Source organism: Meriones unguiculatus, chromosome 21 (genome assembly GCF_030254825.1).
Source record: "Meriones unguiculatus strain TT.TT164.6M chromosome 21, Bangor_MerUng_6.1, whole genome shotgun sequence".
NCBI lineage: Eukaryota > Metazoa > Chordata > Mammalia > Rodentia > Muridae > Meriones > Meriones unguiculatus.
Window position 1 is genome coordinate 16,874,735 of NC_083368.1, and position 27,360 is coordinate 16,902,094.

The 27,360-nt window shown below is 53.9% G+C and overlaps 2 protein-coding genes across 3 annotated transcripts; one reads left to right on the top strand and one right to left on the bottom strand.

Moving 5' to 3' along the window:
- On the top strand, positions 1 to 7,156 carry Atg9b (autophagy related 9B). The gene is made up of 14 exons (XM_021659326.2): positions 1 to 547; positions 630 to 673; positions 795 to 859; positions 1,271 to 1,432; positions 2,003 to 2,144; positions 3,350 to 4,104; positions 4,267 to 4,423; positions 4,664 to 4,843; positions 5,011 to 5,247; positions 5,433 to 5,566; positions 5,723 to 5,819; positions 5,992 to 6,115; positions 6,198 to 6,337; positions 6,469 to 7,156. The coding sequence occupies exons 1-13, from the start codon at positions 1 to 3 to the stop codon at positions 6,320 to 6,322; spliced, it is 2,769 nt and encodes a 922-aa protein (XP_021515001.1). The 3' UTR covers positions 6,323 to 6,337; positions 6,469 to 7,156.
- An 88-nt stretch (positions 7,157 to 7,244) lies between these two features.
- On the bottom strand, positions 7,245 to 27,160 carry Nos3 (nitric oxide synthase 3). Of its 2 annotated transcripts, XM_021659323.2 has the most exons (26): positions 26,956 to 27,158; positions 24,960 to 25,062; positions 24,461 to 24,609; positions 24,183 to 24,345; positions 22,885 to 22,976; positions 22,665 to 22,806; positions 21,848 to 21,987; positions 21,559 to 21,733; positions 20,870 to 20,971; positions 20,079 to 20,273; positions 19,892 to 19,965; positions 19,578 to 19,722; positions 19,092 to 19,196; positions 14,638 to 14,705; positions 14,203 to 14,319; positions 13,932 to 14,106; positions 12,004 to 12,136; positions 11,817 to 11,895; positions 11,493 to 11,680; positions 10,860 to 11,032; positions 10,371 to 10,581; positions 10,204 to 10,291; positions 8,749 to 8,870; positions 8,141 to 8,289; positions 7,815 to 8,009; positions 7,245 to 7,725 (listed from the first exon to the last, which is right to left on the bottom strand). In XM_021659323.2, the coding sequence occupies exons 1-26, from the start codon at positions 27,117 to 27,119 to the stop codon at positions 7,564 to 7,566; spliced, it is 3,609 nt and encodes a 1,202-aa protein (XP_021514998.1). In that variant the 5' UTR covers positions 27,120 to 27,158; the 3' UTR covers positions 7,245 to 7,563. The 2 variants fall into 2 exon arrangements, with proteins under 2 accessions (XP_021514998.1, XP_060229961.1); XM_060373978.1 differs by lacking the exons at positions 7,245 to 7,725; positions 7,815 to 8,009; positions 8,141 to 8,289; positions 8,749 to 8,870; positions 10,204 to 10,291 and having other exon boundaries at positions 10,447 to 10,581; positions 10,860 to 10,935; positions 26,956 to 27,160.
- Positions 27,161 to 27,360: the final 200 nt, after the last annotated feature.

Consider the following 27,360-nt stretch of genomic DNA (forward strand, 5'->3'; position numbering starts at 1 on the left):
ATGGTGAGCCGGATGGGGTGGGGGGGGAGCAGGAGGCAGCGGGGGCGGTGGGGAGACTTGGGGCCCAGCTCAGTGCCTCTGCTCCCTCTGGCACTGCCACTGCCTGCTTCTCCATGTCGGGGACTTGGGGGAGGGAGGATCTCTGTCTTCTCTCTGTCCCCTGGCCCTCGTACAAGAAGCTACTCCTCTTCAGTGTTCCCGCCTGCCTCGGGGACCCCCTGCCTGGCGATTCAGGAGGCAGGGGCTTCTCAGCCTCCACACAATGCCTTACCCACCCCAGCCACACCCCCAACACGGGCCCATCCCACAATGACACCCACCTCTGCTTCCCCCACGTGGGGGTCCCACTCCACCCCCGCCCTGTCCTCGGTCACTCCCCCACCCTCCTGCCGGTGCCCCCAGGACCATCCTGGGCTGCGGATAGGCCCTCTGATCCCTGAGCAGGATTATGAACGGCTAGAGGACTGTGACCCTGAGGGGTCCCAAGACTCACCCCTCCATGGGGAGGACCATCAGCCCTTGCTTCATGTGCCTGAAGGACTCCGTGGTAAGTGTTGAGGTGTTTCCATAGAAAAAACTAATCATCAGTGGGATGGTGCCAAGTCCTGACTCTGTTTCTCCGTGCCCAGGCTCCTGGCATCACATCCAGAACCTGGACAGTTTCTTCACCAAGATATCCTTTGTGCCCAGCATGCAGAGGGACATGGTGGGGGACTGTGGATCAGGGGAGAGTGGGGAAAATCTCTTCAGGAAGAGTCCACAGGCTTAGATGTATTTCTTGACAAACTTGCCACATCTACAGCTACCACCAGAGGAATGGGTTTGCCTGTATCCTGCTGGAGGATGTCTTCCAGCTGGGGTGAGAAGCCAGTCCTGTCCCTAAGTTCACCCCCCCAGTTTTTGTTTTTGTTTTGTTGTTATTGTTCATTTTGTTTTGTTTTGTTTTCCTTTTTGAGCCAGGGTCTGTTTAATGTATCCTAGGCTAGATTTGAATTTCTGTTCCTCCTGCCTCTACCTCCCAAGTGCTAGAATTACAGGTGTGTACCACCATACCCAGTTTATGTGATGCTGGAGATGAAATCCAGGATTTCATATGTGCTAGGCAGACGCTCTACCAATTGAGCTATTCCCCAACTCTCCTTTTCCATTCTAGTCTCTGGGACTCTGAAGGGTGAGGGGACCATGTAGAGCCTCAGCTTGTCTGGCAACTGGGCTAGGAGTCCAGGCCCTTAGGCCTGATCAGTGACCTCTCTCTGCATCCCTTCCTCAGACAGTTCATTTTCATTGTCACCTTCACAACCTTCCTCCTTCGCTGTGTGGATTACAATGTTCTCTTCAACAACCAACCAAAGAACCATACAAGACCTGGGCCATTCCACAGCAAAGTGACCCTGTCAGATGCCATTCTATCCTCAGCCCAGTGCTCAGAGAAGTAAGTGACAGTCTGGTGGATCCCTTGGACTAAATCTCACAAAAGGATGGGAAGGAAAGAACCTCCCTACACTGGCCCTTGGTCTAGATCAACTCTCAAAGTGTTTGGCATATTTAAAAACATACCCCAAGCTGGCTGAGAATCTCAAAGAGCCTTGGATTATGAGTCACATTTCTATTTACCTTATTAGAAATTAATGGTGAGGACAACTGTTTATTTTTGGTGCTGGGGAGCAAACCCAGGGCCTCTGGCATGCTGGGCAAGCACTGTACCATTCAGCCACATCCCTAGCCCTGAGGACAACTTTAAAAGTTAGGAATGCACAAGTGCCCATCACGTGGGCCGTGCTGATGTGACATCTTCGCTTGTCTTATAGCTTCTGGAAATGAAAGTACAAATAGCAGAGAGCATGAATGCTGTTTGTGAAAAGTTTTGATTTTGCAGGCACGTTTAAAGGCCTCAGAGAGGACCCTCCCCCCAAGCCCCACTGAAACCCACAGACCTCCACCACTATTTTCTTCCTGTGGGTTTTCCACCTTCTTGTTATCCTTCCTGTCCAACCCCCTGCAGGATCCATGACAGTCCCCTGCTGGTCTTCCTCCTAGTCTTGGCTGCTGGCTTCTGGCTGTTCCAGCTGCTTCGCTCAGTCTGCAACCTCTTCAGCTACTGGGACATCCAGGTGTTTTACAGGGAGGCTCTGCACATTTCCCCAGTAAGCCTGCTGTGACAGCATGGGCAGAGGACAGGACAGAGTGGGACCATACAGATGGAAGGACCAACTGAGAAGAGCAGAAAGATGGAGGCTGAATGACACCTGCCCTGGGCCTGGAGTAATGTCAGGAGGCAGCCACTGGCTCTTAGCAAGCTTGGCTCTGGCCCTGTGAAGCTTCCTTTACTCAGATGGGTCATGTACAGTGACTTACAGTCACATGCTGGTGGTAAAAACAATGGCTGTTTATAGGAAGGGCTGTCACTGGGCTTTCTAGAGCAGGAGGCATCCTGATTGGTTGAGGAAGGTCAGGCCAGGGAGAGGGAAGGGCCATTCAAGCCTCTGGGCAGGAAGTGAGGAAAACATGGTGCCTTCAGGCAGTGGAGATGGACTTGCTTGCCGAGATAGATTTTTCTAGGGCACCTGGAGTGAAAGCCGTTCTCTTGGCTTCTTCATTGTCCTCTGGTCATGTCCTTCTAGCTTTGCCCCTAAGTTTATTGTTAAGGGCTCTTCTTCAGTCCCCATCTCTTACTTCCCTTCGCATGTCATGAACCTGTAGAGTAAGGAGGCACCAGGCACAGCCACCAGTCACTGCCGGGGCAGTTGACCCCATCCTTCCTTGTTCCTCCCTCTTGCCTTTCCTTTTCTCTTTCCTCCAGTAGAGGGGGAGATGCAGGGAGGAGTTGTGGAGGCTGGACCTGAGGAAATAGCTGGACTGGGGAGCCTGGGCTGAAGCGAGGCTTGCAGCTCACTGTCTCTCCAAATGAAGTGTAGGAGCACTCTTCTCCCAGACTCAGGCAGGGTTGTGTGAAAGCTAATCAAGTGGCCTGGAGTGGGGTGAGCCCAGCCAGGGTTCGCAAGGTTTGCTGAGGCAGAAAGCAGTGAGAAGGGAGAAGTGTCATTCTTTTTTATGTGGATTTGAAGGGGGCGCATGAAAGAAGCCAGGTCCCAGTCCCTGAAGTTTCCTGAAGAGGTGTCCCCAGGAAGCACAGGACTGACACACTGGCTTCAGAGTGGCAGTGATGAGCAGAACAATTGAGAAGGGGCAGAAAGAATGGAGAAGTGCTTCTGTCCGCAGAAGGGCTAGAAGAAGGCAGAATGCCAAGGTGGGGAGGGCTGGAGTTTGCAGACGGCTCACTGAGTCATGGAGGTTGCGTCTCTGTGGAGGACAGTGCAGGTCTCTAGGCTCCCCTGTCCCCTCTCCTCAGGAGGAGCTCAGCTCAGTATCCTGGGCCGAGGTGCAGGCCCGCCTCCTGGAGCTGCAGAGGAGTGGTGGGCTGTGTGTTCAGCCGCGGCCGCTGACGGAGCTGGACGTCCACCACCGCATCCTGCGCTACACCAACTACCAGGTGGCTCTTGCCAACAAGGGTCTGCTGCCCGCCCGCTGCCTGCTGCCCTGGGGGGGCAGCGCAGCCTTCCTCAGTCGCGGCCTGGCGCTCAACGTGGACCTGCTACTCTTCCGCGGTCCCTTCTCCCTCTTCCGCGGGGGCTGGGAGCTCCCCGAAGCCTACAAGCGCAGCGACCTCCGGGGCGTCCTGGCCGCCCGCTGGCGGCGCACCGTGCTGCTGCTGGCCGCCGTGAACCTGGCGCTGAGCCCGCTGGTGCTGGCCTGGCAGGTGCTGCACGCTTTCTACAGCCACGTGGAGCTGCTGCGGCGCGAGCCCGGCGCCTTCGGGGCGCGCCGCTGGTCCCGCCTGGCCCGCCTGCAGCTGCGCCACTTCAACGAGCTGCCGCATGAGCTGCGCGCCCGCCTGGCCCGCGCCTACCGGCCGGCGACCGCCTTCCTGCGCGCGGCCGAGCCCCCCGCGCCCCTGCGCGCGCTGCTGGCCCGCCAGCTGGTCTTCTTCTCCGGGGCGCTCTTGGCCGCGCTGCTGGTGCTCACGGTCTACGACGAGGACGTGCTAGCGGTGGAGCACGTGCTCACCACCATGACGGTGCTCGGGGTCACAGCCACCGTGGCCAGGTTAGAGGGCACCCCTCCCCAGAGGAGATCCCGGTGTGTGCCCTTTCTTTGACCTAGGCGCAGGCTTCCTTGCCCTTAGCAGCCCCTTGTGCCACCATCAGCGCCCTGCACCCCACCTGCAGGTCCTCCTAACCGTGTCCCTCACCCCGTCCTGCCCACCAGGTCATTCATTCCAGATGAGCAATGCCAGAGTCGGTCCCCCCAGCTCCTGCTGCAGGCGGCCCTGGCACACATGCATTACCTCCCGGAGGAGCCTGGCGCGGCGGGTGCTCGGGCCAGCTCTTACTGGCAGATGGCGCAGCTGCTTCAGTACCGAGCAGTGAGTGCGGGGTGGGGTGGGGTGGGGTCTGCAGAGAGCTGCCGAGTAGGCCCTATCCAAATGATCAGTCTGGGAGAAGTAAGTAGGGGGCCTTGTGGGCGAGGGTGGGGTGTGGAGTTTGTGTGTGTGCTCAGGGCGAGCGGTTGGAAGCTTCAAACCGCAGAGAGTGTTCCTGGAGGCTTGTGTCCCTGATCACTTGTGCGGCCCTCCCGCTCAGCCTCACCCCTCCCTGCTCCTTAGGTCTCGCTCCTGGAAGAGCTCCTCTCTCCACTCCTCACCCCGCTGTTTCTGCTCTTCTGGTTCCGCCCCCGTGCTCTGGAGATCATTGACTTTTTCCACCATTTCACCGTGGATGTGGCCGGTGTTGGGGACATCTGCTCTTTTGCGTTAATGGATGTGAAGCGCCACGGGCATCCTCAGGTAAGAGGCCTTCCCATGTCGTCCTGCTCCACTGCCCTGCTCCTGGCTGATCTCGAACGAGTCCCCCACTGCGGCCTCCATTTCCCCCATCTGGAAAATGGGGCAGCGTTCTCCTGCCTACCTGAGTCTTGGTGTCCCGAACACCAGAAGGACTCCCTTTCTTGCAGTGGCTCTCAGAGGGACAGACGGAGGCCTCACTCTCTCAGCGTGCAGAGGATGGGAAGACCGAGCTCTCCTTAATGCGGTTCTCCCTGGCACACCCACAATGGCAGCCGCCAGGGCACAGCTCTAAGTTCCTTGGACACCTTCGGGGCCGGGTCCAACAAGATGCAGCTGCCTGGGTCGCCCCCGCAACACGCAGCCCTCCCACCCCAGGGGTGCTCAGTGACTGTACGTCCCCTCTGGTGAGTTCTAGGCCTGTCTACTCCTTGCCCTCCCCATCCTCCATCTCTCCCTGGCACTTCTGACTTTGTGTGTTGCCCTGGCAGCCAGGCTCAATCTATCATATCTCTTGCCCTCCTTTGGACCTCCCCTTATCCCTTCCTCCACTCTTTGGTTTCCTCCACGCTTTTGGCTCTCTTTTATTCAGCCAGAAGCCTTCCTGGCCAACCTCTTGGTGAATCCCCGCCCACCCCAGACGGATCTGAGTCCCACAGCAACCTGTCCTGCTGCTGCCACAGCCAGCCTCCTTGCCTCTATTTCAAGAATGGTCCAGGACCCAAGGTGAGGGGTAGAGGCCTAAGGTACAGGGAGTCTGGAGTGATGCTGACTCTCCAGGAGAGGATGCTAGGGTACTGAGGGGACTTAGAAGCTAGGGTGCAGCCTGGCCTGCCTCCCTTTGTGAGGGAGATGTCTCTTGACTAGTATATCTCGTTTTAGCTGTGTGTCCCCAGGAGGCACTGGGGGCCAGAAGCTGACACAGCTCCCAGAGCTTGTTTCTGCTGAGATGAGCCTCCACGCCATTTACCTACATCAGGTGTGTAGAGGGAATAGAGAAAGAAAGTGAACGAAATGAATACTGGGGGAGGGACCCAAGTCTAAAGAGTACCTAACAGGAACTGTGGGCTCTCTGTGCCTAGCTGAGGAGCTAGGCTTTGCTCCTCACCCCCACGCGTGAGGGAGTCCCTTATTCTTCTTCTTCCATCTAGCTTCATCAACAGCAGCAGCAGGAACTATGGGGAGAGGCTTCAGCCTCGTCCCCATCCAGACCCTGGTCCAGTCCTTCACAGCCAGGCTCACCCGAGGAGGAGAAGCCATCTTGGTCAAGTGATGGTGAGGAGGGTCCAGGATAGGGGCAGGATTCTGGTGTTTCCTGAGCATCATGCCCCTGCTCACCCAGTGGCATTGTTCCCAGGTTCCAGCCCTGCTTCTAGCCCAAGACAACAGTGGGGCCCCCAGAGGGCCCGGAATCTATTCCCAAGGGGTTTTCAGGAGGCCACAGACACCCAGAAGGAGCTCCTACCTGGCTCCTTGCACTGACTGAGGACACCTCAGGTCAGTATTGCCCACATGGGGGTCAAACAAGCAAGAATAAAGAAAGTTTGGGGTCCATTTTGGTGGGATGGTGGGCAGTCTCTAAAACCTAGGTGCCTCGAATGCTTGCTGGCAGCTTTTTCTTCCCACAGGTTCTGGCTTTTCCAGCTGCAGGAGATTGGATGGGGTGGCATGGAAGGATGCCCAGAGCCATCTTCTGAACCCCATTCCCACCCCAGATGACAGGCCCAGAGTATTTCAGTTGGTCCTATCTGGGAGTCAAAGAGGAGCTTGCCCCGAGAACAGAGAAAGAGTAGGAGATGACTGTGAGCTGAAGTAGCTTAAAGACAGGCCCCACAGTAAGGCACTAGCCCCAACTGGTAGCTGTGGAGCAGTCGCCTGGGAAGAACCTCCTCCCCTCCAGTGTCCTCAAGGTGGAAGACATGGTCCAGGCAGTGGCCATACTCAGGGTTAGGGAGCAGTGAGGCACTTGGCCTGAAAGGCAAGTTCCTGTTGGCCTCCCCTTTGAGTTCCTGTGGGACTAGGGGTAGGGGATATGGAGACTGGTGAGTGGAAAAACCGGAGGGCTGCTGGTTTTGGACTGCAGCAGTCCTGTGACGTCACAGGAAGTGGGTGGGGCTCCCCATCCTGTGTGAAAAAAGTAGCAAAGATTGCTCACGGCTGTGCTGTACATCTTTGCCATGGGAATGTCTAGCATGCCCCACTCCTGGAGGCGGAGGGCTGCACCTGGTCAGTCACAGAACTGTCTGTGCTTGAATTTGATATTCATCTGCTTTGAAACTTTTTCAGTGTACTGGGTCACAGAGAGGTGTCTAAAACTCACTGTCAAAGAATTACCATCCCAACATCTTTACACATTAAAACATGGAACTGAGTCTTTTTTTTCAATCATTGGGATTCACAAGAGTTGGGTTGGGCATCTCACGACACCTGGCATGATCTTTTATGATAAATCTTCAATAAATACCGAAATGACTTTGACATTAAAGGTAAGATACTCCAGAGACGGAAAAAGGGAGTCTACAGTCCACCAGAGCAAATACCACCGCCAGAGGAACCTTCACGATTTAGGTGAACCCTTCTCCCTGCCCAAATGAACTGGAGAGAGAATTCTTAAATCGGCAGCCTCGCGACTGTAGGCGTTCTCCAGAGAGGGTGGCTGGCCTTCGTCAACAGAACGAAGGGACACAATCCCTCTCTCCGGGAACTGGAGGGGAAAGAGACTGTCAGGAACTTAGGGTTTCTGGGCCGGGCGGGTCGAAGGACCAGGGCACTGCACCCCGCAACTGTCGCTCCTGCAAGGAAAAGCTCTGGGTGCGTATGCGGCTTGTCACCTCCTGGGTGCGTAATGTGAGCCCGAAAATGTCCTCGTGGTAGCGTTGCTGATCCTGCGGGGAGGAAAGGAGCTCAGCGGATCAGAACCTGAACAGGAGCAGGGCCACTCACCCTAGCCCGGCCCGGGCCCGCCCCTTCGCACCCGCAGCACGCCGATGACGTCACCGGCTTCCTCCAGCTCCATGTCGCCCTCTGTCGCCAGAATTCGCTGCACCGTTTGCAGGACGCTGGTTGCCATAGTGACATCGCCGCAGACAAACATGTGTCCTTGCTCGAGGCACAGCACGCGGTGAACCTCCCCGGCCAGCTCGGTCCTTAGGAGGTCCTGCACATAGGTCTGGGGGCGGGACTTGCTATGACAACAACCAGGCCAGGGGCGTGCCGGGGTGGGGTGGGGTGGGGTTGGGAGGGGCCGGTGTTGGGAATGGCCCAGGCCTGGTCACGCCATCTCTACACCCGCCCTGGTACCTTGGGGCTGCCAGGATCCCTGGAAAAGGCGGTGAGGACTTGGCCAAACACCCCGCGCTGCTGGGCATCCAGTACCTCGTCCCGGTAGAGATGGTCGAGTTGGGAGCATCGGCAGCCAAACACCAAAGTCATGGGGGCAGGCTGCAGCCCTGTGAGCAACCCCTAGGTTTGGGAGGGCCCCTTCCTCTGGAACAGCCCTGGTAACCCCACCTCCAGCCCACTCTTGCCCAGGGTGCCAGCCAGCCTTCTGTGTTGGATTAACCACCATCTTGACGGTTCAGCCTCCAGGAGTACATAGGATGCTTTCTCCCAGACCCTGCCACACTCTGATTTATAGAAGGGAAGATCTACCTGGAGCTGTTTCCTGTTTGAATTCCTGCCCTATCCCCTCCCTTCTCTACCCTCAATCCATTTCAAAACATACTATATGTCAAGGGACCACCAGGAAGACTGACAAACAGGACCCCAGCCTTTGCCTTTTCTCCCCTCGTCGTTAAATAAGTTTCTTTCCACCTTTGGTCCTGGTTTCTTTTATGGCCATTTTTTCCCAGCCTCCTTTCTCCTTGGCTCCCTTCTGACTCCGGGTGTACCGTTAGCCCCAGACTCACCTTTGATCTCAATGTCATGTAATCGGTCCTGCCAGAATCCCCGGAAGGGTGCAATACCAGTCCCTGGGCCCACCAGGATGCACGGCAAATTAGGATCAGGTGGCAACCGGAAGGAGGGAGCCCTAGCCAGAGAGAGTCCATTTAAGACCCCTTTGCTTCACCCGTGACATATCGGCCAACCTATGGCTGTATAGACAGGAAAGTCCAAGGCCCAGTGTGTCTCCTTTTTCTTTTAGTGTTTGTTTTTGAGGCAGGGTTTCTCTGTGTAGCCCTGACTGTCCTGGAACTCACTATGTAGACCAGGCTGGCCTCAAGTGTCGAGATTGGCCTGCCTCTGCCTCCAGGTGCTGGAATTGAAGGTGTGTGCTGCCAGTGCCTGGAAGTCTTTTATTTATTAATTTTTTTTTTAAGATATAGGGTCTCTCCATAAAGTCCTGGCTGCTCTGGAACTCTCTGTAGATCAGGCTGATCTTGAACTCACAGAGATTCACTTGGTCTGCCTTCCAAGTGCGGGGAGTTAAAGGTATGTACCACCATGCCTGACAGAAGCCAGGCCTTTTAATATGGGCTGTAGCTAAGGACATGAGGGGAGGCATGCAGGGGCCACACTTTCACAAAGCATCAAGGATCCTGTCTAATCCATGTTGTTGCTGGTAGTGGTGGTTTCAGGGCAGAACTCTACAAGTTATTGAGGCCCAAAGCTCAGCCATAGTTGTGAAGTGACACAAAGGCCCAATGCTGTCATGGAAGTTTTGGTTTCTTTAAAATCTCAAGTTATGTTATGGAAATGTGTTTCTGTTTTAACCCCAAGTGTAGGATTTTAGTAGGGCTATGGTTTGTCCATAGCTGTTAATTTGTCTCTTGTGTGCCTTTTGCCAGCTGGTAATGGCCTGTCTCTTGTGTCATGGAGAGGGGCGTGGTCTAGGCCTCTGGAGGATATAAACTGAGAGCCCAAAAAGAGAAGGTGGTGGCCTGGTGTGCTGTGGTGGCATGTGGTTGGTGACAGCTTGGAGAGGCCAGAGGGATAGACAATGTGGCGGTTTGGAGCAGACAGATGGGGAGCAATGCTTTGGGGCACAGAGGCTTGAAGGTGACCGCTGGCTAGCTGTGTCTGAAGTTGACAGAGATTGGTATAGCCCCCAAAGACCCTTTGACCCTGAACAGCTGGGAGAAGTAAAGGGGCCCTCTCTCCCCACTAACCTTCTCTCTCCTACATAGGGTTGGGAGGTTGGACGGGAGGTTGAGGCCTAAACACCCTGAATAAAGTAGAGTTCTTGATGCATTAATAGGCTTTCCATGCTTCCAGTAATTACCAGCTAATCCTCTGTGATATCCCTCACCACCACCACCACCACGTACTTTCCTCACTTGTCCCTGGCCAGCATGTAGCACTGTCTTACCCTTGCCTGGGCACAGACAATCTCCTCTAATTGCTACCCCAGAGGCCTCACTTACCCCCTGATAAAGCAGGGTACCAGGTCTCCTGCCTTGAGTTGGCTCAGCCATGTGGAACAGACACCATAGTGCAGAGGGCCCAGCCCATCTAGGGGTTAGGAGGGGAAGTCATTCAGAGGTCTGTCTTAGTCTTGCCAACACCAGGCTTTTCCAGCTCCCAGCCTCACCCTGGGTTCTGTATGCCAGCACAGCTACGGTGAGGTGGATCTCTCCTGGGTGGGCGCTGGGCGCTGAGCTGACAGAGTAGTACCGGGGCTGGAGCAGGGGCAGCTGGGTGAGGAGCAGCGGGGCAGGCAGTGCCACTGATGGGAACTGCTCCAGCACCTCTAGCAATGTGGGACAGCGGAACCACTTCCACTCTTCATAGCGCCGAGGGTCCTGGGGGCAGATGTGCTGAGCTGAGAGCCCCACAGTCCTCAGAGTGAGCCTCTTTAGATTCATCCATGTTCAGGTCAGGCCAGCACACCCTCCTCTTGAAATCCCTCCACACCCAGAGATGAATCAGCCCGGAAACAGATCTTAAAGCACCAGTGCATGTGGCCAGGAGAAGCATGTCCAGAGGATCTGACATGCACGGGGGACTTCCTGCCACTGAATGTCCCCCAACTTATCCGCCTTTAGTCTAGCCCCGGGGCTCCCCACAGCATGGCCCGCACCTGGCTGAGGGCCTCTAGCTCCTGCTGTTCGCTGGACTCTTCTGCCAGGGTGCTGAGCAGCCGAAGGAGGCGAGGGCTGGGCGGGGAAGTGATGTCCAAGAAGAAGGTGAGAGCCTGACGCAGCGTACATGGGGGCAGCCGGGGGTCCCGCACCCAGCCGGGGGGAGGGCCACCTGGGGGGGGCAGTGCACAGGGGGCTCTGAGCGAGGGGCCCGCTGGGGCTGGATGGGCTGATCTGACATTCACTTTGCAGGGACCGACCATGTGTCAGTGTGTCTTCCTGGAAAATTTGTCCCTGAATGGTAGCACGGGCTTGTCTGTGCAGCCCCAGTGTGTTTGGGAACCCTGGCTGGACTAGGTTGGTCTGATCTCCTCTGTCCTTAACCCCATCAAGTTATCTTGACTCCAGGCCAACTACAGAGAAATTAGACTATGGGGAGGTGGTGGCTATGGGAGGAGGTTTTTAGGGTGCTTGGTGGGTTCTGGGAAAGGACCACACACTGGAGTGGCAGCTAGGTCCAGGTAATCCCAGGTGTGAGACAGAGTGGCACCACTGTGAACCTGAGCACTGTGGGGTCCTGTGCCAGGCCTTCAGCAGAATCTTCCTCTCCCAGCCCAGCCCACAATCCTCACCAGGGCTGCCCTTCTCCAGTTGCTCCACGGCCACAGGCTCTGTGGATGGCGGAGGGTCCTCCACTCGGCTCAGCAGCGCCTCCACCAGGCCAGGCCGGTTGGGTGGGCACACACCTATGTGGTCCCCTGGCTGGTACTGCAGTCCCTCCTGGCCTCCAGTGTCCAGACGCACCAGGATTGTGGCTCGGCTAGGGGTATGGAGGGAGGCGGTTAGAGGTCAGATAACAGTAAGGAAGAAGGAAGAGTGTGGGAGAAAGAGGGTGCTAGGTTCTGATGAAGAGGGACCCCATTAGTGAGGAGAGAGGGGTGAGCCATATTCCTCACGTAGATTTGCTGCTCTGTAGGTTTTCCACAGAGAGGATTGTAGCCTGGAACATCTTCCGCCTGTGCACGTGGGTCAGCCCTGAGGAGCAAGAGGGTAAAGGAGCCTGAGCCAGTGCGTGCGTCCTGGCCTGTGAGGGAGAATCCTGGGACTCCCGTTCAGCAAGGTTGGTTGAGGTCAGGGCTGTACCTGGTAGCAACTGCAGGCTCTCAGCCTGGGTACTCAGCCGGTACCTCTGGCGCTTCCAGCTGCGTTTGGGGCTGAAGATGTCTCGAGCAGCAGCTTTGGCGTCTTCTCCCACACAGAAGGTCTCACAGGCGGCCTGAGGGAATAGGTGAGGATCTAAGGCTGCTTGCCCTCAGGGAGCCTCAGTGAGAAGTGGGGGAGGGGTGTGTCACGGGAGGTAGGGCTGGACCCGCCAGCTGCCTAGCAGCCTCATTTCAGGCAGGGCAGAGTTCCCAAGCTGTGGGGTTGACACCCTCACTGGTGAGAGGGAGGGTGAAGCTGTAACAGTCTGAGGCTCAGGCTGCTGCTCACTATTGCACCTTATGTTCTAGCTCATTTGGCTGCTATCACAGGGACACTGACTTATTGCACCTGCTGGTTGCCTGTCTGATGAGTACTTGATTGCATGTCCCCGGGAGCACAGTTGTGCATATAGCAGCTCAGTGAAGGCAGCTATGAGCCCAGACCTGCATCTGGATTCTTTCGGTACTTAGCATCTTATGTGCCTCAATTTCTCATCTTGATCCCTCATAAGATTCCAGAAAAGATTCAAATAAAATACTTCTAATCCTCCTGTCTCCGCCTCACAAGTGGTGGGCTTTACAAGCCACTACTCTTGTGTTTTGTAGCACCAAGGGCTGAGCCCAGGTCTTAGTGCATGCTGGGTAAGCACTTACCACTTGAACTGCATGCTCATCACTGTTGGAGATGCTTTAGGCAAAACCACAGCATAGTGTGGGCAAGAGGGCCAATGCTATCTCATTGAGGGAGGTATAGAGAGCCTGCTCTATCTGTCAGCTTTGGTTACAGATAAGCAAACTAGCAACTTGATGTCCCAGCCTTGAGATGCAGGGCTCCCCCTGATGGGCTGGGTTTTATCTCCAGGCTGATAATGTTTCTTTTCTAGCGTATGCAGCCTTATATCTCTTCCTTCCTTCCTTCCTTGGCCTGAGATGGGCTGGGTCCTATCTCCAGCTGTTACTATTTCTTTTCTAGTGTGTGCAGCGTATATCTCTTCCTTCCTTCCTTGGCCCTCTCCCTTCCTTCCGATCCCTATTGCTACAGTCCCAATGAGCCCATCTTCCTGCTAGCTCTCAGATGCTTCATCTGTCTGCATCACCACAGTTGGAAGACCTCATGTTGTGGTCTCAACCTGCTCAGAAACTTCCAGCATCTCCATCTGTCCATATTCTCTGGCTCTTATTCTCTGTTTCTCTTTTCTCAATCTTGACCTTCTCCATCTAAGCAAACCCTCCGGTTCTCTCTCCTCCAAAGAATCCCTGCTTCTTGCCCTGGGTGCTGACTGGCTAAAACTGAGTCCCAAATGGACTCAGTGGACAGATGTGGGGGCTTCCTGCACTGAGCAAGAAGTATCAGTGTGAGAGGGGTGCCCTGAAGAGGTTCCCTGGGATACTTCTGTGTCCAGAACCAATCCTCTAGGCCAGGCACCTGGGCTGGTCGCCAGCCTCGCTGGAGTTCCTGCTGGCCTCAGCTCCAGCTCTGACCTCTGACTGACCCTCTGGGTCCCACCATTCTTCCATCCTTCCTGCCTTGGGTAAGGACCCTGATGCCTTGACCTCACTGCTCTGTGCTCCTACTCTTAGCCCCAGCTGATGATGGCCTGGGAGCCCTTCTGCAGACCCTGCCTCTTCTCTTTTGCTCTGTTTCTGGCTTGGTGTGGCATAACCTATTGTCCACTACCTGGGGCTGATCCCACAAGCGTTGGCTATGGAGTGGCAAAATGAGGGCGAATCCCAGAGAACCAGACTAGGAAGTAAGCGAGCCTCCAGTCTCAGCATTTTGGGGGAAAAGCCTGGAGGAGGTATCTCAGGTTGGTTGCTGGCAGAAGAGAGGGCTGACCCAGGTCAGATCCAGGGTGCAGGGGGGCTCACCTGGAAGGCTGCCTGGGCCCAGCCTCGGAAAGCCTCCTCCTGGCCGCAGAGCTCATCACCTTGGCCCAGCTGCAGCAGCCGTTCCCCGCCCAGCTCCTCCAGTCTCGTGTCCACCGCACGAGCAAAGGCACAGAAGTGAGGGTATGCTCGAGAGCCCAGCCCAAACACACAGAACCTGTGGTACAGGAAGCCTTCGCTGGAGCCCCCATCCAGCCCATGTCTACCCGGGTGGTTTGTCTCTCATTCACCCCCCTTAGTGAGGACCCCCAACCTGAGGGTGCCCAGGGCCCCCGCACTGTCTGTGTTACTGGACTCCTTCCTCTTGCGCCGCCAAGAGGACACCAGCGGGTCTGAGCAGGAGACACTGTTGAACCGGATTTTGTAACTCCTGGCAAGAGAGGAAAAAGACAGGGTGTCATAAGGAAGTGGAAACTTGGCCCAGGCCCAGCCAGGGAATAGTTTCAGGGTTTTTGCCCCTGGGATAAGAAGGGTTATGGTGGTAGAGGGCTCTGCTCTGCCTCCCCTCCTCCTGGAGGGGAATCAGGATTGAATCCTGGGCCCAGAAGTGATCAGGTCCCCAGAGAAGGAGGGCCCTTGGTGATCGTCTGGTGGCCAGGCCCCACACTCTGAGAGTTGAGAGACCAAGATACAGTCCTCTGCAGTGTCTCCAAATGCCTCTTGTCCCGGGGTTCCCAAGCCTACTCACTTGTGCTGCTCAGGCCGAGGGGAGCTGTTGTAGGGGCCTGACATCTCCATCAATGCCGCTGCGAAGCTCTGCACAAGGAAGAGTTTGCATCCTGGTTAGTTTTACTCTATATTGTATAGGAACCTAAAGCCAGGCTGGCTGGCTCTTTATTACTCTTTATTAGTAACTTCTGTTTTGAAAATTCAAAGGCTTGGCTTTTTGAAAAACTGCACTACAGAGGTGTATAAAGTAAAAGAGAAAGCCTTATTCTCGCATGGGATTTAACCCTGTGTATATGTGCACTACTGACAGGTAGAAAGGTCCCAGCCCTGGATCAATGAACATTTTCGCTTTGACCTTCAGTGGGGTTACATCCCAACACACCCACTGTAAGCTGGAAAGGTTTTACAGGGCATCAGCATGCCCTTCACCCCTCTCTCCCACATCTAAACCCATCAAGGAAGTTCCCCTAAGACTGGATGGCTAACAGAAAGCGGCTCAGCAACCCAAACTTGGGATCCCACTCTAGGCCTCTAGTCAGGGCACAGAGCCAAGTTCAAGGCTTGAAACACAGTTTCTAATGGACTCTTACTGCTTTCCCACTATCCTAAGTAAAAAGTCACAACTGAAACAGAAACACAGACTAAACCGGTGCTGTTGGTACTTAAATATGTGCATATAGCTTTTTTTTTAACGGAAACATGAAATTCTTGCTTGGTCTTTGTTTGTTTGAGACAGGGTTTCTTTGTGTAGCCCTGGATATCCTGGAATTTGCTCTGTAGACTAGGCTGGCCTTGAACTCACAGAGATCCTCTGCCCTGCCTCCTAAGTGCTGGGATTGAAGACATGAGCTGCAGCCGCCACTGAACTCTTGCTTACTTTTTGTCAGTGAGCTATTGTGGACATCCTTCTGGGCCAACAGCTCGAGCTCGGCCTCGTTTTCTGTTTATTTTATGCATGTGAGTGTTTGGCCTCCATGTATGTCTGTGTATCATGTGCGTGCCTGGTAACCATGGAGTCAAGAGGAGAGTGTCAGATCCCCTGGAACTGGAGTTACATGGTTGTGAGCCTCCGTGTGGGTGCTGGGAATCAAACTAGGGTCCTCCAGAAGAGCAGAGTCTCAACTGCTGAGACTTGACCTCACTCTTTACAATGGCTACATCCTAGTGCTTCACTTGCCGGCATGGTGGTCCCTGCGACAGAAGGACACTATGAACGGTTAGTCTGTGAACAGTTCCCCAGCATCCTAACACACATGCCACTTGTCTTTGTATGGTGCACTCAGGTGGTCTTCAGAGGTGGGGTGGCTGAATGAAGGGCTTTAAGAACTGGGTGGTCCTGCCAGGGGTAGTGGTACATCCTCTAATACCAGCAGGTAGCTCTGAGTTTGAGACCAGCATGATCTACATAGTGAGTCAAAACTACATTAGGAGACCCTATCTCAAACAAAACAAAACAAAAATGGGTGCCTGGTGAGAGGGTTCAGCCGGTAAAGTTGCCTGCTGTACAAGGTGGGGACTTGAGTTTCATCCCTGGAGCCCACGTAAAAGTGGAAGGAGAGAACCAACTTCACAAAGGTCCTCTGACCTCCCCATGCATATCACACACACACACACACACACACACACACACATACACACACACACACACAGTCAGAAATGGAGGGGTGTCCTGCTTGAGAGGCAGATGGAAGGCAGCTCATTCTTGTCCACATCAGTGCTAGATGTGAGCAGCCAGTTTAGCCAGTTTGGGAATGCACAGAGCTTAGGAGCCTGATGCAGTGTCCTGCCTCCAGGGGCATTATTTAAGCGGTCCACCGGGAAGACTGTTTCACATTTTGGTGCCACCGTGGAAACATGTTCAGTATCATAAAACACAGCTTCTAAAGGCTCACAGCAGATCAGCTGGGTGGCTTTTCTATGGGGTTACTGTAGTCAGCTCATGAGAACTTCAGGATTTTTTTTTTGAAGGGGTCTCATGTAACTCAGGCTGGATTGTAATTTGCTAAATAGCCAAGATGACCTTGAACTTCTAACCCTCTTGCCTCCAACTCCCGAGTGCTGAGATTACATAATGCCACCACACCCGATGAATTTGGTGCCAGGATCCATGGCACTTTATACATGCTAGGCAATCACCCCACCAAACTTTCTATGTCCTCAGCCTTGAACTCAGATTGTGAATGACTTAGAGCAACTGTATGGTTACATGTACATGTTACATGTCATGTAGGTTTTCACAAACCAGACACGCGTGTGCTCGGCATCCCTTGTGAAATCTTCCCAGCATCCTGAAGTCACCCTTGTGCCTCACACTGTTCTTCCGCTCGAGCTAACCCCTGGCTTCGAGCTGCCTTGTTCTGAATTTGAGAAGCATGCCCCACCGTGTGTGTTTACTGCCTGCTTTCACTCTTCATCTGTATTGTGTGTTATAACTTGTTCACACTGCTATATCGCATGTGAGTTTATCACTGTTTATCCAATCTACTGTTGATTGACACTTGAATTGTTTCCAGTCTGACTGTTATGAGCAATGTTGCTATAAATATTCTTGTTTGTATCTTTGGTGTATAGACCCCGTTTTCTATGGGATATATTCCTGCATTTCTTCCTTTAGAAAATTGGGGGTTAAGATTGAAATACTCGCATCTCAAAAGCATAGTTCAATCTGACCATTTGATGTCTTTTTTTTTTTTTTTTAAAGGACAAAAAAGTTAAACTTTCATCTTCCTGTTACCCAACAGTTCCACTCCTGGGTATTTATCCAAGAGAAATGAAAACATAAGCCCACAAAAGCCTGCTACAAGAATATTCTTAACAGTTTTATTCGTAATAGCCCCGAACTGGAAGCAGTCCAAGTGTCTATCAACAGAAGAATGGATAAACAAGCCTGGGCTGCTCACACAAAGTGAACACCACTCAGCAGGAGAAGGAAAGCCCTGACTCACGGGCCGGGACAAGCCTCGAAAACAGCCGAGTGCTTGGGCTTCCACTTATGTGACGTTCTTGAGCACAAGATGGTGAAAGCCGTCTTGGAGACCGACTTGGAGAAACTAGTGAGCTTTCCAAAGACTGATGAAATGCTGTGTCTTATCAGGACTGGAGGTCACACGTACCACTTTTATGCTAAAAAGCTAAACCACGGTGCCCTTTGTGGCTCGTGTTAACGACATCTGGAGGCCAGATCTTCGGGCAGCACGGGGTTAAGAGGGCTCGCTGCTCGTGAGTGGTTTAATCCACTCGTGGATTAACGGATTAATGGGCTGTATTGGGAAGCCCTGTTATAAAAGCAGCCCTCTCAGGAGCACTCCCACTCTCTCGCCCGCCATGTGATGCTCTCTGCATGCAGGTCGTGACGCACAGGGAGGCCCCGCCAAATACTGAGCAGATGCTGAGAGGGGTGTCTGGAGCTTTTTGTTCATTTTTAATTTTTCATTGCTTTTATCTTTCACCTTGTTTGTGCATGTGCCCATGGGCATGCTTTTGTATGTGCCGTGACCCCTGTGTAGAGGCCGTCCTTCTATTATCTAGACCCTAAAGATTGGCCTAAGGGCTTCAGGCATGGCAGCAAGTGCCTTTTCCTCCCCACCTGGTCCAGTTTTTGGTCCAGTTTTTGTTAGTTCGTTGTTGAGACAGACTAGCCTGAGATCCTGAGATCCCTAGTCGGGAGATTAAAGACATTCCTGTTTTGGGTTTCCTGAAGCCCAGACTGGCCTTAAACTCACAGTAAAGCTGAGATGATCTTGAACTTTGGATCCTCCTGCCTGTACCTTTCAAGTGCTGGATTATAGATGATAGCACACCTGGCTCAGGCTGGGTTTTTTTTTTTTTGTTTGTTTGTTTGCTTGTTTCTAAAGCAGGTCAGAAGTAGGGTTCTGCCAGAATTCAAGCTTGCTGTGGACATTTAACTTTTGTTTCTAGAGCAGGGACTCAGCACTCACAAGGGACCTGACGCCTGAAGCTGGAACACATGAACAGCTAGAAAGGCATCAAACTTAGGGCACAGAGGCAGACCATGGGGAGATAATGCTTAACCGGAAGGCATTTGACGGATTCAGCTTTTGTCTCTGTTTAAGACATGTTGAACAAGAGAAGCTATTTAATCTAGGCTGGCATCCAGAGAGTTCAGATCTTTCTTTTCAGAAAAAGAAAAGGGAAAGTTAAAATACTGAGTGAGCAGGGAATCCTTGTTTTTCTTGGTTGTCAAGACCTGGAGGCATTCTGGTCAGCCAGTGCCTTCCCTATATGAAAGAGCTGCACTGATAACAGAGATGGCTGGGGACACGGGGGTCAAGGTATCCAGTAGCCAGTTCACATTCCTGTCAGGAAGTGGGGCTGCTTCAGCATATTCATTTTCCATCCTGGTGTCTATGAGTGTGTGTGCATGTGTGTGAGTGTGTATGTGTGCCTGCATCTGCCTGTCCAGCTGTTCCTGTTTCGAGTCCTTTCTCATTCTCCCCCTCCTGAAAGCCTTACCTCTCCATTCTCTGGGGGATCTCCATTCCCAAATGTGCTGGTCACCACCAACACCAGGGCCTCATGCTCTAGGGACACCACATCGTACTCGTCCATACACAGGACCTATGGGGAGGAAGAAATAGATGTTAGGCCCTGTCTTCCTGCTGTTCCTGTCCTTCTCACTTAGGCCACCTTGGCAAGACAAGGCCTGATTAGATCCTGAATCCTTGGAGGTTGTAGCTTCCTTTGTGAACCCTGACTTATTTTTTGAGACAGGGTCTCATGTAGTCCAGATTAGCCTTAAATTCATTATTAGCCAAGGATGACCCTGAACCCTTGATCCTTTTGACTCTACTGCCCAAGTTTTGGGGTTACAGGGATGCACCACCTTGCTGGACTTGATATGAACCCGTACTTTAGCCCTTTTGTCCTCTAGGCACCTCTGAAGAAGTAGACAGAGGCTTTTGTCTTTCCAAACCCCTGCCTCTCAGGCCTCAGTCCTACCCGGGGATCAAACGCCTTCCGGAAGAGCCTCCCCAGCTGCTGTGCGTAGCTCTGGGCCCGGCCAGTCTCAGAGCCATACAGGATAGTGGCCTTCACTCGCTTCGCCATCACTGTACCCATGAGCGAGGCAGAGATCTTCACCGCACTGCAGGCAAGGGTGGGGTGAGGGCATCCTAGGTGCACAGAGGCCAGACCTCCCACAGAGGGGTCCAGACTTCTGCATCACTGCAGTCATCACTGCCAAGTTTTGGGGTACCACTACTGGGCTGATTCCCCCAGAGTATGGAGAAGGGACACAGTCCCAGGGTACCCACTTGGCTACTTCCTTAAAGGTCTTCTTTCTGGTGATACCCGCGCCCTTTGCCGCACTTCCCTTCCAGGGGTCTGGCTGCCAAAAAGAGTTGAGGTGGGGAGGGCAGGAGCATGGAAGACAGAAGTTAGCAGTTTCTGTGGGCTGCTTAGAGCTTTGCTAGGTGGGCGGGAGCCAGTTGGGTTGGGTACCTGGTAGCGGAAGGCAGGGGACAGGAAATAGTTGACCATCTCTTGATGAAAGACAGGAGTGAGGCTGCCTGAGATGGGAGGCACGATCCAGGCCCAATCAGCAGGGCAGCCCCCTCTGGCCTTCTGCTCGTTCTCCAAGTGCTTCATGAAGGAGGCTGTGGCGGCATGGTGGTCCACAATGGTCACTTTGGCCAGCTGAGGTGGGGTAGGAAGAGGCTGGGCTCAGAAACGCCCTCTAGATCCCACTGTCTCCATCATTGTCAACGCAGTCTATTCTGTGCCTTGGGTTACTGTAAATGACCTAGTCTGTGTCCCCTCAAATCTCCAGCCGATTACACAGTCATACTTCTAGTTTAACTGGTGAAAGCAGCTCTGATTTCTAGTGTCTGTGTACCTTGTCACCAGCGCTGGGTGCTGAGAGAGAACGTGGGGCCTCACTTACCACGGGGCCACATTCTTAAGACCTTTCTTAACTCTTTCAGACTCCACAGAGGTTTCACCAGGCACTGTTTTCCAATAACCACACCCCACCACACACACACACACACACACACACACACACACACACACACACTGTATAACAACACCCCTGTACCCAGCATGTTTTCTACTCAGTATTAGAGATTCCAGATGCCAGTGGGTCCCACAGTATGCCCTGGGACCAACTACTGAGCAAGGTTGTTGGCAGGCGCTTAGGTAGCACACCGTAGCACCCAGGCAGCACACGTGGGTTAGAGCGCATCTCGGCTCTGCTCAGTGTCTGCTCCTGTCCCCGCAGCTGAGCCCTGTACCTGGTAGCTGTGCAGTACGGCCACATTGATTTCCACGGCTGCCTTGTCTTTCCACAGTGATGAGGTGGTCCGGGTGTCTAGATCCATGCAGACAGCCACATCCTGGGGTAAGTTGAACAGGGCAGGGACAGAAGCAGCAGGGAGTGGGTGGGAGGAGGGGTGAGAAGAAAAATGGGTTGGGTCAGCATTTTGCCCACAAAGGTACAATAGAGCAGAGAGAACAAGTCCCTTCTCAGCCCCAGCCTTTCATTTCTCATCTCTGAAATGGACTGTAAACCTTTTCTAAGTCAAGGTCTCCTCTGAGCCAGTCGTGGTGGGTCAAGGCTATTATTCTAGTGCTTGGGGTACCGAGGCAGGAAGATTACCGTGAATTCAGGGCTAGCCTGGCAACACACACGCACACACAAAAGCATACAACATGCACGCATGTATGTACATGTACACACACATACATGAGCACACACACATTAGCACACACAAACACACGCACACTCTCTCTCTCCTTTGAGAAGCTGATGAAGGCGGTCCTTCACACACTTCCTTGCTTAGTGTCTCTCCTTCCCAGCTTTGTGGCTGTGGCGCTCACATCCTTGGACCTGACTCGGCTCACACTTTCCCACGGCCTGCACTCTGGGCAGGGGTAGGAGTGGCACACAGCTTCATGTCCGCTTTCCTCAACATCCCCTCACCTCAAGGATGTTGTAGCGGTGAGGGTCACACAGGTCCCTCATGCCAATCTCTGAGCTCATGTACCAGCCGCTGAATGGGGCAGCAGGGAACTCCAGGCCCCCAATTTCTAACAGCATGTTGGACACAGCTGGGAGGGCATACCAGCGCAGGCCAAGGGCAGCGAACCACTGTAACCTAAGGGCATTGGGTTTGAATTAGCTTCTGTGTAGAGTTGCCAGGTGCCCCTCCCAGCCCCTCCTCAAAGGGCTCCGGGTCGCCTCACTCCCACCCTTGACCTTTCGTGCTCACGTGGGGTGCTCCAGAGGGACCTCAAGGACCAGCTCTGGGGGCAGAGTGAAGAGTTCTGGGGGCTCATCAGGAGCCTGGAGTAGCAGGGGCAGCACATCAAAACGGCCATTTCCTGGGGTCCAGCCATATTGGATACAGAGCTGTGATAAGGAGACAGAGGTGGGTTTAAGGGTACTGACCCCTGACCTCAACAGGAATCCTCACCATTAGCCATTCCCTGCTTTTTACCTCAGGGACTCCTTAGTGCCTGGATATCCATACCCACCGGAGGACCCTGTTCTTGCAGTCAAGACTTGCCTTGAACTCCTGACCCTCCTGGTTTTGACTTTTCAAGTCAAGGATTATAGGAGTGCACCACCATGCCTGGTTTCATATCTTTTATCTTAAAAAGGTCCCCTCCTCTTACTTCTCATTGACCTCTTCTCTGTATTCCCATGCAGTTTTTCCTGGTTTCCCTATCCTCGAAAGCTTTGGTCCCCACCTGTGATGACTACTCTTGGCCACCTGGGAAGAGGAAACTTCAACTGAAGAATTGCCTCCATCACCAGATTGGCCTGCAGCCATGTCTATGGAGAACTTTCACTGACTGCTGATGGATGGAGGGGGCCAAGCCCACTGTGGGCAGTGCCATCCCATATAGCTAGCTGGGCCTGAGCTATCTATGGAAGGTAGCTGAGCAAGCCGGTAAACGGTACTCCATGGTTTCTCCAGGTTCCTGTCTTGAGTTCCTGTCCTGGCTTCCTTCAGTAATGGAGGAAAGAAAGATTACTTTTGGTCAGGGTTTTATCACAGCAATAGACAGCAAAGTGGCACACACCTCAGTGATCTCCACATTAGCAGGGTCCCCTCGAACAGAGCCATCCTGCTGCCTGTAGCCTGCATAGCGCACCAGCTGGCTGTTCCAGATCCGAAAGTCTCCTCTGCCAGGGCAGCGCTGGGGGAACACTGTGATGGCTGAACTGACATGGGGGAAGGAAGCTGGTTAGAGCCCTTTACTGCTGCCCGGCACGGGCTTGAGCCTGGGGTGGGCCACTCACCGAAGATTGCCTCGGTTTGTTGCATACTTAATGTGGCTACAGATGTAGGTGAACATCTCCTGTGCAGTCCTGCAGTCCCGAGCATCAAATACCTGGGCGAAAGGAGGACGACGGGGTCAAGGACGTAGGAGACGAGGTTTTGAGTGTCGGTGGAGGAGTGCTGGCATGGGGCTTGCCGGGAAGGAGGCGGGGTCTGGAGGAACTACTCACTATCCATGTGACCAGTGCCCTCAACATTTATGCCCTACTGACCCTCTTCTGTCTGACAGGGTTGCTTGCCTAGAACAGCCTGAGTTTCCCTGGACACACCTCCCCATTCCCCTCAGGGCAGTCTTGAAAAGCAGCATGGAGGGACCCTCGCTCACTGCTGATCTGATGCAAGGGAAAGGTTCCTAGTTGATCAGGGACCACACCTAGGTCCCTGTTGGTATTGAGTTGCTCATTCATATTGTGTGCTCATGTCAAGGCAGGGGACCATCCAGCACAGTTATGGGAAGAGGTGACTGTAGGTGGCTCTAGGGACACTGCCAGTGGCATCATGATATCAGGAGAAGGCTGGGGTGGGGTGGGGTCCTATCCTGCCTGAGGGAGGAGGAAACTTGTGACAGGGTAAGGGGTGGCAGTGGTTGGCCAGTGGCCAAGGGAGGGACATAGTAGCAAGTGGAGTCTATTACGGAAGCTTGACTGGTTCAAAGTTGAACTAAAAAGCTTTGAACCACTTAAAGTGACAGGCAAGTGGCAGATAGTTTGCTCTTATTTTATTGGAGATGCCTTTGACATCATGGAGCATGTGGCTTTTTTCCATGTTCTTTGGCGACCACTTACAGCTCAGGAGACCAAGGTTGTGGATTCAGTTTCCCTGAGGGTCCTTGGCTTCTCTTAGTGCCAAGGCTCTTCTCGTAACCCAGGCTAGTTCTGTGGCATGTACTTGCCTTAATCAGGGTGTGGGACGGAGGCTACAGGGGACCTCAGGGGAGGTGGGTATGAGGTGAAGGCCTGGCAGGAGGAGTGAGCTAGCTTTTCCAGAAACTATTTCTAACCCTGTCTATCAGCTGTCCTCATGTACCTAGTAAATACCTCAATATTCTGCTTGCTTCAGCCAAGGGCTTCAGGCCTGATAACCATGTTTTAGCTACTAGGTGGTACCAAGCAGAGAGCCTTTGTCTCTAAAGGCAACAGGCAGAGATTTTTCCACTGCCTCAAACCCACCCCCGGGAAACCTTGGGAGCTTCCTGCATCCCTCTTCTCCCTGCTCAGTCCCATGGTACCCGTCCTGGCCATGTGCCAGCTGGTTATACCTGCAGCTTTCCCCACTGGATCCGGCCCACACAGCGGGGAGCATTGCGCCAGGCCTGCTTGGCCCCAAACACCAGCTCACTCTCCCGGAGCTGGTAGGTGCCAGTGGCTGCTACCTCAGCCTCCACCTCCTGAAGTCGCTGCTCATGAGCCTGGGAACCGCTCCTGGGAGAAGGGAGGGCCACAAGAGTGGAAGGGATGGGGAATAAGGTGTGAGTGGTGATCAGGTGGCTTCGCCACTCAGTGGTGGGGGTGCTTGGGTGCAGGGGTCGAGGCCCACCTTTTGATGGAGTTGTAGTACTGATTGATGAAGTCCCGGGCTTGACCTAATAGCTGCTCAGTGGGTGAAGGGCCCTGGGTGGGCCGGCTCTGTAACTTCCTTGGAAATACCAGGGATCCCAGGCAGCGTCTTGGGGTACAGGGCCCATCCTGGGCCAGAAGAACAGAGCACACAAGGCCAGGGTCAGCCCAGAGCACAGGATGAGCTGTGGTTAGCAGGGCTGAGGCAGATGTGAGCAGAGGGAGGGAGGTTTGGGAAAGCACAGGCTTAGATGACAGCTAAGACTGGAAATGGGATGAGGTCAGGTTGGCACAGTGTAGCGCTTGGGGCTCAGGGCCAAAGGGCTGCTAAAATCCTTGCAGTGTCCTTTGATCCCTCTGGTCCGTCCCAGTTTTCACTACACTCTGCAGATAGGGGCCAAGTCTAAACAAAGTGAAGCTTCCTCCTTTGGGCCCCCACCTGGGACCAGGCCTAGAAATGTGGGCAGGGCCTGGCTTACCTGCTGAGCCTGTGCACTGAGCGTGTCATAGGTGATGCTGCCCACCTCCCAGTTCTTCACTCGAGGAAACTTGGGTCCTTCTGGAGGCCGGGTTAGTGGGGGACTGTTGGGGACCAGGGTTGCACAGAGTCACGGGAGAGAAGTTTGTTTCCTTCTGTAGTTCAGGGCATCATCGCACAGTATCAATAACTCCACAGGGGCTGGGCCGCAGTGGCACAGGCTGGTAATCTCAGCACCCGGGGAGGCAGAGGCAGGTGGATCTCTGTGAGTTGGAGGCCAGCCTGGTCTACAAAGCCAGTCCAGGACATCCAGTGCTACACAGAGAAACCCTGTCTCTAACCTGCCTCTTCCCCAAAACAAACAAACAAGCAAACAAACAAAAGTAAAACACCGAGTCATTGTCCACCATCAGCTTTCTGATCTTCTGTAAGTTCTCATATCAGCCTTAGGAGGTGGCTGTGCCTTCCATACCCCTACTTAAGAAGGCCTCAGGGCTTGGACAAATGAAGTCTCTTGCCAGAGAACGTGCAAATGGAAGCTATGCTCTGAGCCAGTGTCTTGCTTCCCAGTGCTCAGGCACCCTTGACCACTCTCTTGGCTTGGAGTGCTGGCCCAGACTGGTCCTAGCTCCCTGCATGGCACCTAGTTTGTCTAGTTTGCATCTGCGGTTCTTTCAGTTTAAGTGTACTTCCTAGCTTTACAACTTGGCGATTTGGGAGGTGATAGAGTGGGGAGGTATAGACCCCTGCTCTTGCAGACTAACTACCGGGTTCTAGCAGAGTGCCTTTATTGTTTTTTGTTTTTGTTTTAAAAAGCTGTTTGGCCTGCCTGCTTGGTCCGGGTGCTCACTAAGGGATACCCTTATCTCACCTAAGATGCAGCATAGCAAGGTGCCTGTGCCATGTTCGAGGCTGTTCAGCTTTCTGAGCCGTGAGTGAGATAACCTCTCTTTTGTGTGGGTTAAGGGGTGTTGAGACAGGTCTGTCTGGGCTCAAGCTCTATACAGCCAAGGGCCCTCCTGCTTCTACCTCCCAGCTGCTGGCATAGTCATCATATGCCACCAAGTTGGCTTCATGTTACCCCATCTTAAGGATCACATTTTGGCAGCTGGAAATGGGGCCTACTTGAGGGGCCTGGGCTTGGGGGAAGCCCCCCCGCAGGGATTCCTCTGCTCTGATTTTGCTCCTGATCACACCCCTCTTGACAGCAGCCATCGTGTGAAGGGAAGCCTGAGGCCTTATCACTTCCTCCCAGAACAGCCTGCCTGCGCAGGAGGAAGGGAGGGACTTGAGGCCCGGTGTCCCGGAGCAGCGGCAATAGACCCTCAGGCTTGGCAGGAGCCCCTTGGCCTGACACCCCGCTGACATTTTTCATTTTCCTCTCTTCAGAGACCTCAGGCCCAGGGAAGGGTTTTTGAGGCTAGGGCTGCAGGGCCATTTGTGATTAAGGGTTGTGAGGAGGGAGTCCTGAGGCAGGGAAAGGGCCTAGCAACTTTGCCTTTGCTCCCATGTTTGGATCACAGACCCCAGCTCTCCCCTGTTCTGTGAAACTCCACACCTAGAATGCCCCTCCCCTGCTCCCGTCTTCTCCGGCTGAGGGACCACTGCTACTGTTTGTAGAAGGTTTCCTATGAACTAAAAACTTACAGACGCAAGAGGTAAGTGCGGCTGAGTCTACCTTTTATCCACCGGGAGGCTCAGAGAGCTTAAGAAACTGGTTTGAGGTCAGACGGTTCTTGAACTTGGAGCAATGCTTAAACTCTGGCCCAATTCTATAGCAGGACTACTGATTTCCCACTCTTACCTCCTACCCGACGGCCTTGCCCCTGGCCTCTTCTCGGTCATGCAGTGCAGCCTGGTTCTCTTCTAATCACACTAGTAGTGTGATTTTGCATTGTGAGCCTGATCCTTCTGCCTTTTCCCAGCTCTAGGCCTCAGTCCTCCGTACAACTCCTTTGCTCTCAGATCTTACTTACTCATGGCCATGTGGCTCTCACCTGTGGTCTGGTGCTGGTGGGGTCGGAGTCAGGGATGCTGGTGCCTGGCTAGGCTCTGGTCCTGGAGAGGCTGGGCCCTGCTTGCCGCACAGCCCTAGGCCCAGCCCAAGCCCCAGGCCACAGGGTGGCCCAGGCTCCTGGCCCACACTCTTCAGGTTACCCATGCCAGCTGCACCTCGACTCTGCTGGCTGCTCAGCAGAGCCCTGGCCTTTTCCTAAGGAAGCAGGGAGGGGGTGGTGGGAGGGGGCTCTCAGATGCTGGCCCTCGCCCCGCCCCTGTCCCACACACAATGGGACAGGAACAAGGTCGGCAGGGAGGCTCTAAAACCTCGGCTTCATGCCCGCTGGTTCAGAGGGTGGGGGCCCGGACGCCTGGGTTCCGCCGTGAGGGCTAGAACTGATAAG

What these genes read in the sequence shown, in the direction of transcription:
- Atg9b (XM_021659326.2), top strand. Translation starts at nt 1, where the DNA reads ATGGTGAGCCGGATGGGGTGGGGGGGGAGCAGGAGGCAGCGGGGGCGG. An exon ending in AGCGCCACGGGCATCCTCAG is followed by an intron (nt 4,844 to 5,010) that starts GTAAGAGGCCTT and finishes CCTTTCTTGCAG; the next exon opens with TGGCTCTCAGAGGGACAGAC. An exon ending in GCCATCTTGGTCAAGTGATG is followed by an intron (nt 6,116 to 6,197) that starts GTGAGGAGGGTC and finishes CATTGTTCCCAG; the next exon opens with GTTCCAGCCCTGCTTCTAGC.
- Nos3 (XM_021659323.2), bottom strand. Translation starts at nt 27,119, where the DNA reads ATGGGTAACCTGAAGAGTGTGGGCCAGGAGCCTGGGCCACCCTGTGGC. An exon ending in CCTCGGCCTGAGCAGCACAA is followed by an intron (nt 14,320 to 14,637) that starts GTGAGTAGGCTT and finishes CTCTCTTGCCAG; the next exon opens with GAGTTACAAAATCCGGTTCA. An exon ending in GGGGCCCTGGGCACCCTCAG is followed by an intron (nt 14,107 to 14,202) that starts GTTGGGGGTCCT and finishes CCTGTACCACAG; the next exon opens with GTTCTGTGTGTTTGGGCTGG.